The sequence below is a fragment of the Myotis nattereri genome, assembly GCF_964212035.1.
Source record: "Myotis nattereri genome assembly, chromosome: 1".
Taxonomy (NCBI): domain Eukaryota; kingdom Metazoa; phylum Chordata; class Mammalia; order Chiroptera; family Vespertilionidae; genus Myotis; species Myotis nattereri.
Genome location: NC_138075.1, coordinates 41,284,594 through 41,301,049, shown reverse-complemented (window position 1 = coordinate 41,301,049; position 16,456 = coordinate 41,284,594). Strand labels below are relative to the sequence as shown.

The 16,456-nt window shown below is 43.2% G+C and overlaps 1 protein-coding gene across 2 annotated transcripts in view; it reads left to right on the top strand.

The window, feature by feature from the left end:
- The window catches only part of GNG2 (G protein subunit gamma 2), a 111,550-nt gene that overhangs the window by 70,911 nt on the left and 24,183 nt on the right, over positions 1-16,456 (top strand). Inside the window, exon 1 of one of the 2 annotated variants that reach the window (XM_081093498.1) lies at positions 8,961-9,223. The exons of the other annotated variant lie outside the window; for it this stretch is intronic. Coding sequence (XP_080949624.1) covers positions 9,169-9,223 — 55 coding nt within the window. The 5' untranslated portion in view covers positions 8,961-9,168. Of the gene's footprint in view, positions 1-8,960; positions 9,224-16,456 lie in introns of those variants that run through there. 2 annotated transcript variants of the gene reach the window in all.

Below are 16,456 nucleotides of genomic sequence, written 5' to 3'. Positions count from 1 at the left end.
GTGCAGTAGGTAGAAACGCAGACAGAAGGTTGATGCTTCCACATGCTGTGACCTACCCCAAACTACCACTGACACAGGAAAATGGTGGCTCCAAAACCGTTCCCTGTCCGAGATTTCTAATTTTTTAAATGATTATTTGTGTTATTCTTTACCCACTCTTATTTTTTAAAAGTCAGTAAAATAAACTAACATTCATCATCGTCTAGGTATTAATATTACCATAAGATAATCTTTTTGAAAAAATACTTGGCTCTAGGTACCAGATATCTGTATTTCTCCATTTTCAGGCTCATTCATATCAAATGACTTTCACTTATGTCTTGATCAATAATAACTCAGGATGTGGGCAACTTTCTTACTCTCCTCGGTGTTCAGAGAGAGGAGGCTCTTTTGGAGACAAGTGCAACTGTCTGACTTGAGGCAAGTTGCCAAACACGCTTCAACTGGCTCCTTCTCTCAGGCTATTAATTAGGAGAAGAATCTTTCCTCCTTCCTGGGCTGCGCTGACCTTCTCATTTTTTGTCTCTGACCATTATCAGTCCCATTTGGTCAGATAATTCCATTTGAGTGCATAGTCGATCCAGCAACATGGTAAATAATTTTGCCTGGGATCAAATGTCTATTGCTTATCTGGAGCTGATGTCATTTTAAATTACAATCACCATATGTCTTTTCTCTGACCTCTTCTCCCAATTTACTGGTAAGAGCATTAAAAATCAGATTTATTTTTTGTAAGTCAGGGTCTCTAGTTCCACTAAGACCCACCTCCCACTGTGTGAATAACAGTAAATAACATTAAACTTCCCAAATCAGCCATGTCTGATTCTTTATGTCATTGGCTCAAATTATGATTCTACATCATTTAAGTCTGTCTTGATCAGGTGACCAGGGATCACATAAGAATTCTTCTCCAAAGCCGGAGAAAACTGTTGGTATCTTTGTTTTCGGCTTCTGTTGTCAGCTTTTGTCGCATATTTAAATTGAGTTTTATGCCTTTTTCACTGTCACTTGAAACATTTTGTTTACCTTGAAGTCTGTGACTTGAACAAATCATATCCTGTGCACTGAGCACTCAGAGCTTTGCATTTATTAGCTGGAGATAAGTTATTATTTTTGTGCTTCACTGTTTTATTATTCAAGATTAAACCACAATTTCCTTTACACAGGTATTGCAAAGCGAGTTTACAGCAGTGTTTACTTTTTTTTTCCCCAGAGGACTCTGTGCACCAGATTCTTCTTTTTTTTCCCCCAACTTCACTGAAATATAGTTAGCGTATAGCACTCTGTAAGTTTAAGGTATACAATGTGATTATCTATACTAATAAAAGGGTAATATGCTAATTAGACTGGGTTGACTGGCCATCTTCTGGACGTCCAACTTCCTTCCAGACAAAGCCATGGGGGGAGGGGCTGAGGCAGAGGCAGTTAGGGGTGATCAGGCCAGCAGGGGAGAGCAGTTAGGGGCAAGATCAGGCTGGCAGGGGAGGGCAGTTGGGGGTGACCAGGCCGACGGGGGGGGGGCAATTGGGGGCAACCAGGCCAGCAGGGAAGGGCAGTTGGGGGCATTAGGCAGGCAGGCAGGTGAGTGGTTAGGAGCCTGTGGTCCTGGATTGAGAGAAGGATGTCCGACTGCCGGTTTAGGTCTGATCCCACAGGTAGTCGAACATCCCCTGAGGGGTCCTGGATTGGAGAGGGTGCAGGCCGGGCTAAGGGACACTGCCCCTTCCACCACCACCCCCACTCCCGTGCACGAATTTTGTGCACCAAGCCTCTAGTTTAAGACATAATACATTACAAAATAATTACCACAATTAGGTAAGTTAACACATCCATTACCTCACATAGTTACCACTGTGTGTGCACGTGTGTGTGAGAGATCTTCCCTCTTGGCAACCTTCGGGGATATAGCACAGTATTATTAACTACAGTCACCATGTTGTATATTAAATTCACAGGACTTATCTTATAGCTGTATGTTTGTACCTTTTAAACAATATTCCCCCATTTTCTTCATCCCAGCCCCTGGCAACCACCATTTTACTTGGAGAGAAATTCTTTTTTTTTTTTAAAATATATATTTTATTGATCTTTTTTTTTTTTTTTTACAGAGAGGAAGGAAGAGAGATAGAGAGTTAGAAACATCAATGAGAGAGAAACATCGATCAGCCGCCTCCTGCACATCTCCTACTGGGGATGTGCCTGCAACCAAGGTACATGCCCTTGACCGGAATTGAACCTGGGACCTTTCAGTCCACAGGCCTACGCTCTATCCACTGAGCCAAACCGGTTTCGGCTTGGAGAGAAATTCTTATTTAACCTAACAGATCACTGTATTTAGTACTATAAATATACTTTATTATTTCTTCCTCTTTCTGGAAAAAAAAATGGGTTAGGTTCCCTCCTAGGTACTTCCTGAACTTTCTCCTGTCTTAGCACACAGACACCATGTTGAAATTGCCTCTTTCTGGGTCTGTCTTTACCTTTAGAGTATAAGCTCCTTGAAAACTGGGTTGTGTCCAGTTCCCCATGATAGCCTGGGCACCCAGCACCACCTGTCTCATTCGTAAGCAAGTTCCAAATCTCTTGATTACACTGAGCTCTGAAAGGAAAGTAGACACAGAGGGTGGTGGGATTCTGTTTAATTGCCCAGTGAGATTAAATAAAGCCACACAGGTGTTTAGGAAGAATGATCTGTTACATAAGAAAGACGGACAGTTTTTAAAACTAAGTCTTTGGGTGTGTTTTGTTTTTGGTTGTTTTGTTTTTTGAAAACAATGGGAAGAAAAGATGATTGATCTCCTGTGTAATTAAAATCCTAAGGTTTTGTTGTGACACCAAAACACTTCATGAAAATACCACGTCTCCTCTGAAGTCCCTCTTGGGTGTCTGCCTTTTGTCCGTCTTTGAACCGTCACAGTACCTCGTGTGAACTGAGTCATTGTCTCATAGCAGCCGTGGACTCCCTTTGTTTGCACTACACCATAACTTCAGTAGTTCTAAGAGACTTTTACTAAAGATTCTGTTCTGTCCTTTGTGTATAGGTGGAACACCTAAGAATAAAAAGTATTTTACAAGCAAGTAAGATTACTGACATTAGGGTGTTTAGAAACAAATTCTAGGAATTTCAAATGACTTTGTAACGTCAGAGTATTAATTAGACCTCTGTAAAATGAATTGGGCTCTTTTGCTTCATCAGGAGTCACCTGCATGACAGGCCCAGCAAGTAAGCTGGCTCAGATGCAGGGGTGTGTATTGTTTCTTTCCCAGCTGTTTTAAATAGCTGCTGCGATGGGCCCACTGACTTTTCGTTCATCCCATTCCTATCCACCCCAATGGTGGGTGCAGCTCCTAGCTGCACGACCCATCAAACATTCGCTCAAGAAGGAAAAGATGTGAGGATGCTAAGGATCCAGAGTCACTCACTAAGCAGCCTTTCAAACACACCAGGTTTCTGAAAATGGGTGTCTACACATCACAGAGTTCTCTGGCAACTGCAGCAGAATTGGCTTCTCCAAGCAAGGCAAAGGTAAAGAAAGAATACCAGACATTGTCATAACTGTAAGCCTTACGTGCCAGAGCCAAAAGCAATTGGGTGTGGGCGAGGTTAATGAATATCCAAGTCTTGAAACTAAACGTAAGTCTACCTCTCTTTCCTACTCAGTTTTGGTTTGATTTTCATGGAAATATTCGTCAGGATGAGAGAAGACTTGCCACAGGGACTCTCTGGATCCTTCTATGCTTGGCCGGGTGGAAAACACAGGAGGATGTGAGGCTGGCGTTGAGAGGAGAGGCTGGCTGTCATAATTGGCGTGGGTTGCTTTGATGCCAGCTTGACAGATAAATGAACATTTTTATAGAAGATTCAATGCCTCTGGAAAACTATTTGCTAGGATGATAATATCTGCTCCCACCAGCCAGAAGAAAATGTATCATCCTCATTTTAAACGCACCCATAATGACAGTGTCTCTCTCCAGGGCTTCCAGAATATGTTTCTATACAGACTGCTAATCACCTCCCCTATCTGTGAAGTGGCCTGTTCACCTTGTCTCAACCTGCATGACACTCTAAATAACCCTCAGCCAAGCGAGTAATGCTCTAACCAGGCGTGAATCGCTCTTCTGGCTCTTTGGTGTGTACTTCCTGGGGTGTATTTGGTTAGCCCACTGTACAAACATGTTTTGAACAGTCTTATTCCTCTTCAGCAGAATCAGCTTTGCTTTATTCCAGGGCCACAAAATGTTTCTGGATCTGAGCTCCATTCCTGGGTCCTACTTAATGAAGGAAATTAGTCATTTTCATAGAAAAGATCTACTAAGAAGAGATTCTACTTTCTGGGGTTTTCTAGTGAAAGTGCCAGTTCTCAGAGACATAAGAATTGCCTTGTATTCACTGTCTGTGAGCTTGGTCAGTTCACTTGCTGTCGCTATTGTTTCTTCATCTGAAAATCTGTTTCTGATTTGCCTCAGAGGTGCTTTCCCCAAACAGAGGGAAATATAGTATGAGTTCTTGAAGGTGACCTTCCACAGTTATACCTACCATTCTATGTTGATGGCCTAAAATTAAATGAAACAAATGAGCCTTGGGTGTATCACTTAGAAGTTAGCATCAAATCCCCTAACCCGTGGTTGGCAAACTGCGGCTCGGCAAACCACAGCTCGTGAGCCACATGCGGCTCTTTGGCCCCTTCAGTGTGGCTCTTCCACAAAATACCAGCTCTTCCACAAAATACCAACTTCTGTGCATGGGCCACGAAGTTTCAATTGCAATGTACATGCGCGCCCGCACATGGTATTTTGTGGAAGAGCCACACTGAAGGGGCCAAAGAGCTGCATGTGGTCCGCGAGCCACGGTTGGCCGACCACAGCTAACCTATATAGGTAAGAACACTATTTAGAGGCCAAAACCGGTTTGGCTCAGTGGATAGAGCGTTGGCCTGCGGACTGAAAGGTCCTAGGTTCAATTCCGGTCAAGGGCATGTACCTGGGTTGCGGGCACATCCCCAGTGGGGGATGCGCAGGAGGCGGCTGATCGATGTTTCTCTCTCATCGATGTTTCTGACTCTCTATCTCTCTCCCTTCCTCTCTGTAAAAAAATCAATAAAATATATTAAAAAAAAAAAAGAACACTATTTAGAGGCCCAACAGGAAACCTGTTTTAAAGCTAACTTCCTGTAAGGTATTATCTATTTATTTATTTACCCTCACCTGAGGATATGTTTTTAAGAATTTGAGAGAGAGAGAGAGAGAGAGAGAGAGAGAGAGAGAGAGAAGAGAGAGAAAGAGAGAGAGAGAGACAGGTGAGAGAAACATCCATCAGTTGCCTCCTGTACGTGCCTAACCAGGTTGAAAAGTTACTGTGAAAATTAACTTGGTTGCCTATCGGTGGAAAGATTATAGGAAATTTTTTTCCTGAATCTATGTGTTTTGAAGAAACAGCAGGCTCAATAGATTGGTGTCCTGAATTCTTAGAATTGAAGTAGAGTGGGAGGGATCCCGGAAGGTAGGAAATGGACATGAGAGAATAGAAAGTTTGAATTCTCCTTTCAGCCAGCTGGGGTCCTCTTGATCTTAGGGCTTTTCTGCATATTTACCCACTTTCCTTAGACATTCAATTTTAGAATTTGGGCTGTGTTGAGAATTAACTGTGTTGAGAGAGTCCCAGAGCTGTGAGATTTCATGATAACAGTGACAGGAAAGGAACTATGTTAATATCTCTTGAACAACTAGCAAAAAAAATAAAAGGAATCAAGCATTCATCCACCTCAAATCTCTCATTTTATAGAAGGGGAAATTGGGGCCTAAAGGGGTAAAATGACTCAGTTATGATTATGCAGCAAAGTTGAAACTCAAATCCAGACCTCCAGCCTCAGATTTCAGTGCTCTGTACTCCACACTGATTCTGACATTTCTTCATGAACATTGGTTCAGTACCTTGGGGCAGCATGACTCAGCTCATTGAGCATCCTCATGGCCCTGCTACGTCCACAGACCTCTGTCTTTCCCTTCAAATTTCCATCAATAGGACCACATTTATTAAAAGGAGATGTCTTCTAAAAATTCCTTAGGGATCTACATAATTATCTGTTTCTCCTTCCACACAACATGAGCCTATTTTATTAAAGTGCAGGGATCTGCTTAGCAAATACTATTCACTCACTAATAAGGGAAACTGTAATCAAATTTGCTGGTTATCTACATTCTTTGCAAAAATAGTACAAAAAATAACTAAGGTGGGAAAATCAAGTCCAATTCCTCTAGTCTAAGTAGATCAGAATGTCTCACTATTGAGTAGTGATCAGCATAGGGTAGGGAGGGGTCAGCAGAGAGAGCAGGCTACTGCTTTGACTTCATTGACTCCCTTCTCCCCTCCCCCCATTTTCCTAATAGGTTTTGCCTAGTAGTGACCACACATTGGGGGTGGGGGAAACAACTGAGTTAGAACCTGAACCTTAATAATGCTTCCAATTTAGAGAGTACTGAAATGTTAGAAATACTCAAGAAACAGTGAAAAGTGCATCTAACTTTTGAACCAGGATTTAAGTCCTTGATTCTGACACTGGGTTATAGCTGTTCTGTTTTTGTTTTTTTTATTGTTGAGATATGTCCCTCATTCCGCCCCTCCCACTTTGTCCCCCTCCCCCTGGCTCCTCCCCTACCCTTTTTAAAAGGCAATTCATGTAATCACTCTGGCCCTTAAATTTTTTTAATCTGTGAAATAAGGATCTTGGTTCAGTGACTTTCAAATGTCTTATATTTAGCTGCTCATCAAGCATTGGTGGCATAAATTTGCAGAGGAGCCATTTCCTAACTTGCTCATTCCTAGAAAAATCCTGAACTCTTATCCTGGAAGAGGCCTCCTTTCATGAGCCCCTCAGGGGCTGCCCAAACTGGCCCAAATGTTAAATAAAGCACAGTGCCACTCTGGGCTCTATACATTGAGAGGTATTTTCTGAACTGTGTCACAAGTGATTCAAGGGTATTGAATCAGTGATTAGGTAGTTCTGCAAGATAACTTCTGGGTTCTGCTCAACTCTGAGATTTAATAACTCTGAATTCCAGAGTGTATTAATTAAGTTCAGTCCAGTTCATTGTCTTTACTTTCTCAGAACTGCGCTAGGTACCTGGGGATTGGTCTCAAAGGTGTTCATTCCAGGAGGGCAGGTTAGAAAAGGAAGCCAGTGAGCAGCCAAGGTGGTTAAGTAGCTCCTGAAAAGTGTCTGCAATGGAAGTGCTTTGGGGACTATATATGCACAATTACCAAACCCTGTCATCGGCACACCAAAACGGTGACATTTCGTGTGTATATAGAAATTATACTTAGACAAAACTCACTTTACAAAAGCACATGTAAGATGACCTCCCCAGGTCCACATTTCAGACAAGTTCCTTTCACCCTTTGGAGATGGCAAGTAAACAGCTGTCCTGTGGAGAAGGGCGCTTTCCTTGCCTCTCCTCTCCTGCCACCCAGGGTGCTTCTGACTCGGTGTGGGCAGCGGTTGTCTACGTCCTTACTCAGTGACAAAGTGAAAAAAAAGGGGGGGTCCTTGTTTCTTCATCTTTAATTTCTTACATTTTTTTCTCTGTTCACTCCTTATGATCAGAAGGATACTGGCCTGGCAATTTATGTTATGAACCTAGAGCAGCAGTTTTAAAAAACAGCTCTGTTTGAAATAATAACAAAACGCCTCTGTATGACATATCAGAGATATGTGATAGCCTTAAAAGGTGGACACGTGAGTAATGGGAAACATTAGGATGACTCCATTCTCTTCAGGATGTTGGGCGGAGGAGGAACCCATCTTGCAGTGTGGATAATGAGAAAGCACCTCAGAAGGCCAACATTTATGCGGGGCCCAGCAAATGGTTATGTACGTTAGTTAATGTTATCTTCCCAGCATGACAGTACACACCCAAAAGGCACTTGAAAAGTTACTGTGAAGATTAACTTGGTTGTCATCAGAAGGATTATAGGAGCTTTTTGTTTTCTAAATCTCTTGTGTTTTTCCGTTTCCCAATAATGGCTATGTGTTTGTTTTATGAGAAAAACTCTTTTTAAAAGCGAATTGGGGGGGAAATGGGCCTTTGCTTTCCCTGATATTAAACTAATAAAAAGGAGGCAAACTCGAGCGGGCTTTGCTCAGGGGATAGAGCGTCGGCCTGCGGACTGAAGGGTCCCAGGTCCGATTCCAGTCAAGGGCACATGCCAGGGGGCGTGCAGGAGGCAGCCAATCAATGATTCTCCTCATCACTGATGTTTCTAGCTCTCTCTCCCTCTCTGAAATCAATAAAAATATATTTTTTTAAAAAAGAAGGGAGACGAGGCCTTCGATGCTGTGTTTTCGAGCTGTGGCCTCACGCGGGGATTCTGTCTGCGATGAGTGGTCACAGGTTGGTGGAGGGAGGGGGGATGGGAGGCCAACGTTACAGAGGAGCTTTCAACATTGGACTGATGTGTCCGCTTTCAAACAGAGCATATGTGTAACTTTGCAACTGGGAAAAGGTATTGATGCTTTATATTTTGCCAAAAACAACCCAGAATGCATCTGGTTACCTGAGGATGTGTCCCTTGTTTGCAGGAGCCTGGAAATGGTAAAAGGGAAACAGTGCAAATCACAAGCTTATCTTTTGCCCCAAGAATGTGGGGCTACTTGAGGATCAGAGGAGATTTAGACCCTGGGTGGTGCCCTTTGCGGGGACGTGCTTCATAGCACATTTGCTACCAAACCAAAGCCATTGTTCGCAATCTGCATCCAGACACATCTGGTGGGGCTAGAGAGGGGCCCGCCTGACGCTGTGTGCCAGGTGCGCCCCCCCCCCCCCGAGGTAACAAACATTTTCCACTGCGTCTAAGTAATATATGTACCCAAGGCTGGGTGCCGGGGTGCGCAGGACTTTCATCCGTTTAAAATCCGTATTGAGCTCTCTCTGTAAATACAACAGACAAGGTCTTTGACGTGTTTACATTTAGAGGAGAAAAGAGACTGATGATATATAAACGAATTCAGTAACTCCAGGTGATTGTGATGCATTGAAGGAAATAAACAGGGCGATGTGCTGGGGAATGACAGGGGCGGACGCAGCACTCAGACAGTGTGATCAGGAGGAGACAGCATCTGACGCAGGTCTGCAGGAGGAAGCAGCGGCTGTGTGCGGCCCCTCCCAGGGAAGATGCAGCCCTGCAGAGCATTGCAGACCTCGGAGCAGCACGCACAGGAGCCCGAGGGTAAAGCCTGGCTTGACCTGTCTAACCAGCGAAGACAGAAAAATTTAGCGCAATTTGGGGGATAGAAGGGCACGTTTTATAAATATCTATGGGAGGGACTCTGGACAGAATACTAAAAATTGATAATACCAGTCGGCATGCAATTTTAAAAATAGGCAGAGGAATGGCTTGTTTTCTGCTAGCACTGGCTCCCGGGCTGGGGTGGGCTTGAGGGACTGAGGAGGCTTCTGTCGTTGCCGGGCAGGTTTCTCAGAGGACGAGAGGCGGCTGGAGCTGGGCTGTCACTTACAAGCGTGCAGGGGGGATGAGATATGTGGCAAAATCATGGCCGCCACGGACATGAGCTGTGTCGGGAGAACAGGGAGCAAGGCTGGCTTGGCTGAAGACTAGGGCGGGTGATGCCAGCAGCAGCAGGCAGTGGAGATTTTGATGGAAGTGCTCGCTGTGTGTGCACAGATGCTCTGCTGGCCTTTACATACAGGAGATCGGCCTGAGGAGGAGGGAGAAGGCAATTAGCCTCAGGTGCTAGGCTTGCAGGTTTATTCTGTAGCTACTATATGCGGATGTGAGCCTTTGCCTCCAGAAGATACCAATGAAAGAAAGTGCCTTCCTAGAATGATTGGGGTAGCACATCTGCTCGGTGGCTGGTTTCCTTAGAAACCCTGTGTGTAACCTGGGCATATGCTTCTGACTCGCACACATGAAGCGCTCACTAAATCCTTGTTTGCTCATTCCAAATCATAATTGATTTTCAAATCATTTCCATCTCTTCCATAGATTGTCAAGGCAAATCAGAAAGTTCAAAATTGAATGTAAAGATTTACTCATCTTCCTCCCCAAAAAGATTTCCTTCCCTTTGGATTTTTATTTTTTTTGAGTTCTTGCTTATTATTAAGTTCTCACTTAACAGAGTCACAGTTGGATATCATCATAGTTTTTGTTTGTTTGTTTGTTTTTCCCCTTTGCCTTAGTCCAGTGATGGCGAACCTATGACACGCGTGTCAGAGGTGACACGCGAACTCATTGTTTTGGTTGATTTTTCTTTGTTAAATGGCATTTAAATATATAAAATAAATATCAAAACTAGAAGTCTTTGTTTTACTATGGTTGCAAAGATCAAAAAATTTCTATATGTGACACGGCACCAGAGTTAAGTTAGGGTTTTTCAAAATGCTGACACGCCTAGCTCCAAAGGTTCGCCATCACTGCCTTAGTCCCTTACTCCTTTCCTGGGTTCCTTGTTGTGAGCATTGGAGGTTATGTATGTCATATTCTTGGGTCACAGTGCTTAGTAGTTGCTCAGTAAATAGTAGTGGTCATTCTCTATTCATGCCTGCATCTTGTGTAGCACTCCATTAGTTATAACACGCTGTTACAAGCATGAAGCACACTCATGCAATCCTGCAGTTGTTATTTCTAGTTTACAACTGAGCCACTGAACTCCAGCAAGATTAAGTGATTTTCCCACTGTAAAACAGCTTGAGAATGTCAGAATACACTAGAATTCAGATCTTCTATCGCCTAGTGCCTGTTTTCTCCTCTTGTGCAACCCGTCAGTTGTATCACGGGGAATATCCCCAGACAACACAGTGTTTAAAAAACAAACCTGAATGGAGGAGGTCCGGTTCTTACTGGGGGGGTGGGCGCACGAGGGGGGCGCTGTGTGGAGGAGCTCAATCAAAGGACTTCCGGTGTTACCATTTTGTAAGCCTAAGGGGCCATTGGAACAGTGGCAGGGAAGCGTGGACAAACTCCGGGGGTTGTCTACACCTTGAGATCCACTGAGAATTTAGAATTGAAGCAGTAGGTCCTTGTTGTTTTTTTAAGAAATTAATTAACCAATAGATAATGTCCTACAGGGATGCAGAAGACCGCAGCCTGTCAGATCCCCTTTGCCTGCTGTTGCAGAGTATTAGACATCAGGAGGTTAACAGAGCCATTTCTATGGAAACAAGCTCATTATTTCTCTTTTGTTGGAATCCTACTGGTTCATGGTCTGGGCTTCCATATTTACAAAAAGAAAAAAAGAAAAGAAAGAGAAAGATCCAACATATGCCATACAAAATACTAATCCTTTTTCCTTGATGTGAACAAAGCCCATTTAACACCTAAGAATGCCAGCCCCATGTGTGGATAACAAGCCGTTTCCTTATCCAAGGCCCAGATAAAAATGAAAAGCTTATGTGTCATTTTTAAGTTGCAACATGGCCTGTTCATTCCTGTTTCATTTTACATAATCTGTAAAATCCATGACTTTCAGTCAACATTGTTCGAGGGATGTGTTTTTGTCAAGGTCGTTAAGAGCAGCTAACCAAGGATGCTCTCTCCAAGAGGAAGGCTGTGTCTCACAGAGAAGCTGTTTCAGAAGCAGCAGTTTGCTGGAAAGCAGAGACCTGCCGTCTCAAACCATGGTTTCCGGCAGCCCAGTAGAATGGGGGAGCTGTGCTGTGTCTTACTCTCCACCTACACGCCATTGATGGCTCCCATGCTGATTTGAGAGAAATCAGATGGGATCTTGTCTTTCTTCTGTTGGGCAAGTGGCCATATCCCAGCAAACCCTCACAGAAATAGTACAGAGTGGACTTGAAGTTGATGTCACTCCCTTGATTTTCCTTCCCTATTGGCACACTAGCCTCATTCCCACTTGCTCTCCCTGAGCTACAAAGACGGTAAAATTTGCTATTATGTTTGTGAAATGGCCAAACATATACCATAGTCCCCAGATTAGGATCGGTCTGCTGCCTCGAAAAATGTGAATGGAGAGGGCTGGAAGGAAACCTTTCTCTGGGGAGCACGATTCAGAAACACCAATGTTCTGACTTCATCTAAACCTCAGTTTCCTCCAACCAGGGACGCGGTGGTTACTTGCTGCCCTGGAATTGTGAGGGTTAAATAGAATAATGCTTTAAAGCACTTGGCCCACTTCCTGGCACACGGCAAGCTCCTGGTTTACAAGCTAATGTTCATTTTTAATATGAGTTTCTGGCCCTCTGGTGAAAGAACAGAGCTTTTGGCCTGTAAAATTGAATTCCCGGAAATGAGAAGCACTAAAAGATGGGGGAGGTGGGGAGGTACTTAGAAGGCCCCTGTTTTGATTTGTTTACAAATCCATCTTTCCCCTTCGCCAGCTTGTGTTGTCCAGCTCTCTCATCCTGGCTGCCTGTGAACTCCCTGAGGCTTCCCAGGGGAGGATATTTTCTGGTGCCTCCTTCATCTCCCTGGACCCCCTCCCCTCCCCTCCTTTCCCCTCTCCTCCCCTCCCCCCTCTCCTCTTCAAATATCAGTCAGCACCCAGTGGAGTTCAGTATCATTTCATACCCATTATCACCAAGCTCCTCCATGCCTAAGTCTGTGTGGATATTCTCTCCCCCATCACTGTCCCCCCACTTGCCCCATTCTCATCTGTTTTCATTCTCCTCCTCCAGTCTCCATACTGCTGCTCAAATATGAGCGAAGGTAAGGCAGGAGACCAGCGCATGGTGACCCCCAAAAGATATCTTAATGACGTTTCCGATTTTTAAAACATAATTGGGAAAGAGTGAGCGTCCAAGGTGGACTCCAACCCTGAGACTCTGGGGCCTGGAAGTGTTGAGGGAGCAGCAACACGCTTCACAAACAAATCCCTTATTGATTGAAAATATCCCTAGTGGCTGAAGCACCAAAAAGAAATTAGTGTGTGCTTATTAGTACAGATTGAAATGTGCTATTTCGGTATCAAGTCAAAGTGGCCAACTGGTAACAGAGAGATGCCTGACAAAGAGCTACGCTGAAGCCTGGCAGCCTATCCTACGATTATTATTCTTCACATTGCAGCTGCTATGCATACATTCACTGGCGTTCTGACTGTTAAAGCCCTTCGCAGGAATGGATATTAACTGTACCCTTTGTAGGCGTAATCTAATCAATTCGTGAGGTTGCCCTTGCTTGCTGCAGAATAAATTAGTGTAGGGATCAAAACAGATGAGTGGCAAAATGACCAAGCTAAACTTGGGTTGTGGTGTGAACAGGTAACAAAGATATCTATCTAGGCGACTAATGTCGAAGCTCAGAAATATTTTTAATTAGAATCATTTGAAATTAGTCCTCTAATTCAAAAGCCCTCACCAATGAATGATAGGGCTAACTGACAGGTATCATCAGGTGGCTGAGAGACTATAAACCTCTCATTTGCTTTCTAGACCTAAAGTCGTTTGTGTTATTGCCAATGTAATCTGAACCTGTAAATACACAAAACAGATAAATCAAACCGCCTTAGCACCTACCGCAAATATCAAAACGCAGTTCTGAGAAACACACAGTTATAATTAAAACGAAAGGCCATAGGGAAGCCTGCTGGGTGCCAGGCTGCCTGACTTAAAGAACACCACTAAAGTATTAAAAGAATGGGATCCTCCACAATTAACCTACACTCTCTAAGGCAAAAATCCCATTAGCAACACATTTATTTATCTTCGTGTCACAGAAATAAAGGGTTGTGTGTTTATTCCTAAGCCTAAGTGGCAAGAAAATGTGTGTTTTCTTAACAGAAAAGTTCCTCCTGAAAGAAACTTAAATGCTGGATGTATCATTAGAAAAAGAAAGCTCATCGAATGGTTATTAGTCCATGACAGGCCTCTCTCTCCTATTGCTGGGGTGGGGGTGGGGGTGGGGGTGGGGGTGTTCCTCTCATCAGCTGAAAACAAAAACAAAAATGTCTTCTGTATTATTCTTGGGTTTGGAATTCAGGTGGGATAATTAGGACATTCTTGAGGAGTCCTGCCAATCTGTCCTACACAAGCTTTATTATTGTTCTAGGGGGTTTTGTCGTTTGTATTCTTTTTGCTCACCGGCAGATATAACCCAGCATAATCTCATTCTACCAGCACATTGCAAGAAAGAGACTGTTCTCTTTTTTTATTTTTTTTATTTTATTTTTAATCTTTATTGTTGAAGGTATCACATAGTCCCTCCTTTTTCCCCCATTAACCTCTTCCAGCCTGCTCCGTCCCTCCTCCCCCAGGCTCTCACCACCCCGTTGTCTGTGTCCACAGGATATACATATATGCATGCAAGTTCACTGACTGATCTCTTCCCACCCACCCTCCCCTGCCTGCCCTCTGACTGTTCTCTTTTAAATAAACAGGAATCAAACATCCATAAAGCATAATGCTAATGAGAATTAAGAGCACGTAACACTTATTCATCGCTGGAACGGTAATAGGGATCATAAGACACAAGTATAAAAGCCCAGTTGGTTGCAACTTTCCTCGCGGAGTACTTTCTTTGAGCGGATTTTTCATGCATGGCTCTCTCTGTGGCTGCGTTGTCAGTGTCCTTTCCCATCGAGAGTAGCATGGGCCTTTTGAGCAGCCCACGTCATGGTTGCCTGGCACTCTGCAGGGGACGAGAGCTTCTGCCTCTGCTCCCTAAATGCCAGCAGCATCTCTAGTTATTATCGTAACCCAGACCACCCCACACATTTCCAAATGCCTCTGAAGGGGTGGTACCTCCGCTGACTGAGAACCACTGCCATGAATCTAGTGAGGCTTGGAGAATAGGTTGAATCCTATTTGGAAATTCCAGAGGGTAAATTATTAGAATTTTAAAAAGAGCTTTTGGCTATAGAATTCTGAAAGAATTGGTGTGCAGTATCATATCCTCTAATTCAAACTTAGAGATGTGTGGCCACCCGAATTCTATGCCGTAACTTGATTGCCAGGTGATACAACACTTGACAGTGCTACCAGTTGCTGGGCTCAGAACAGCTTGATGAACCAGAGTGTCACTCCAGCTACACTACCCAACCTTTGCTCATCAACCCAGCTGACTCCCAGAAATGACCTCAGGAATTCAGAGTTTCCCCCAAGAGAACCAGATTCGGACTCAATTTCCTTCTGCTCCACCGATTTTGAGGAGAAGTAGAGTCCACCACTGGGTGAATCTCTGGAGTGGCCCTCTGATGGCTCCAGGGCCAGGCTGGGCTTCGGCAAAGGTAAACTCCAGTGCATCACAAGGCAGTCCAAAGACTGGGCTGATGGGGTGCGAGAGGAGCGAGGCATAGAGATGAAGCTCCCTCTATTTTTAACCAAAAGCTTTTAGTTGTTTTTAAGAGGTATGTGTGTTTTAAAGCTTTATCTGACTGATCTTTTAGGCAGAATTTTACTTTTCCTTTTAGCTATTTTAGTTGGTGTCTTCGAACAATTTCCTTCTCTCTTATAAAAAAAAAAAGTCATTTCTGCCCAATTTGGGTTACATGTAAAATGAAACAGGAACATTCGCCAAGAATATCTGATGTGCATCTGCTTCCCTGTTGAAACTGCCTAAGCCTCTAACAGGGCTCTGTCAACACTTTTCTGGGTCCCATTATGTTCACAAGGTGCAGGACCCTTTGCTCAACAACACTTCTCACAGCATGCAGTTACTCTCAACTCAGGTAGCATTGAAAGACAAAAGGCTGCCTCCTCCCCATTAAAAAAACAGTCATGTAGCATTTCTATACACTAACAATGAGCAATCTGGAAAGGATAATAATTGAAAAATTCCATTTACAATAGTGTCAAAAAAATAAAATACTTAGAAATTAACTGAGAATAGAATTAATTTAGGAATAGAATAGAGAGCACAGGAAGGAACCCTCACACATATGGTCAAATGATTTTCAACAAGGGTGGCAAGACCACTTAATAGGGAAAAGACAGTTTTTTCAACAAATGGTGCTGGGAAAACTAGATATCCACATGCAAAAGAAAGGTATTGTACCATTACTTAACCCTATATATAAAAAATTAGCTCAAAATGTATCAAAGACCTACATGTAAGAGCTAAAACTATAAAACTCTGAAGAAAACATAGGGAAAAGCTTCACAACATTGGATTTGGTGATGATTTCCTGGATATGACAACAAAGGCACAAGCAACAAAAGAAAAATAGACAAATTGGACTTCATGAAAATTAAAAGCTGTATGCATCGAAGCATACTATTAACAAAGTGAAAAGTCAATTCATAGAATGGGAGAAAATATAAACCATATATCTGATAAGAGATTAATATTCAGAATAGATAGAGAACTACTAAAACTCAACAAAAAAAACACTATTTCAAAAATGGGCAAAGGATTTGAATAGACATTTCTCCAAAGAAGATATACAAGTGGTTGGTAAGTATAGGAAAAGAAGCTCAATATCACTAATCATTATGGAATAAAAATCAAACCACAAAGAGAAACCACCTCTCACTTATTAGGGTGACTACT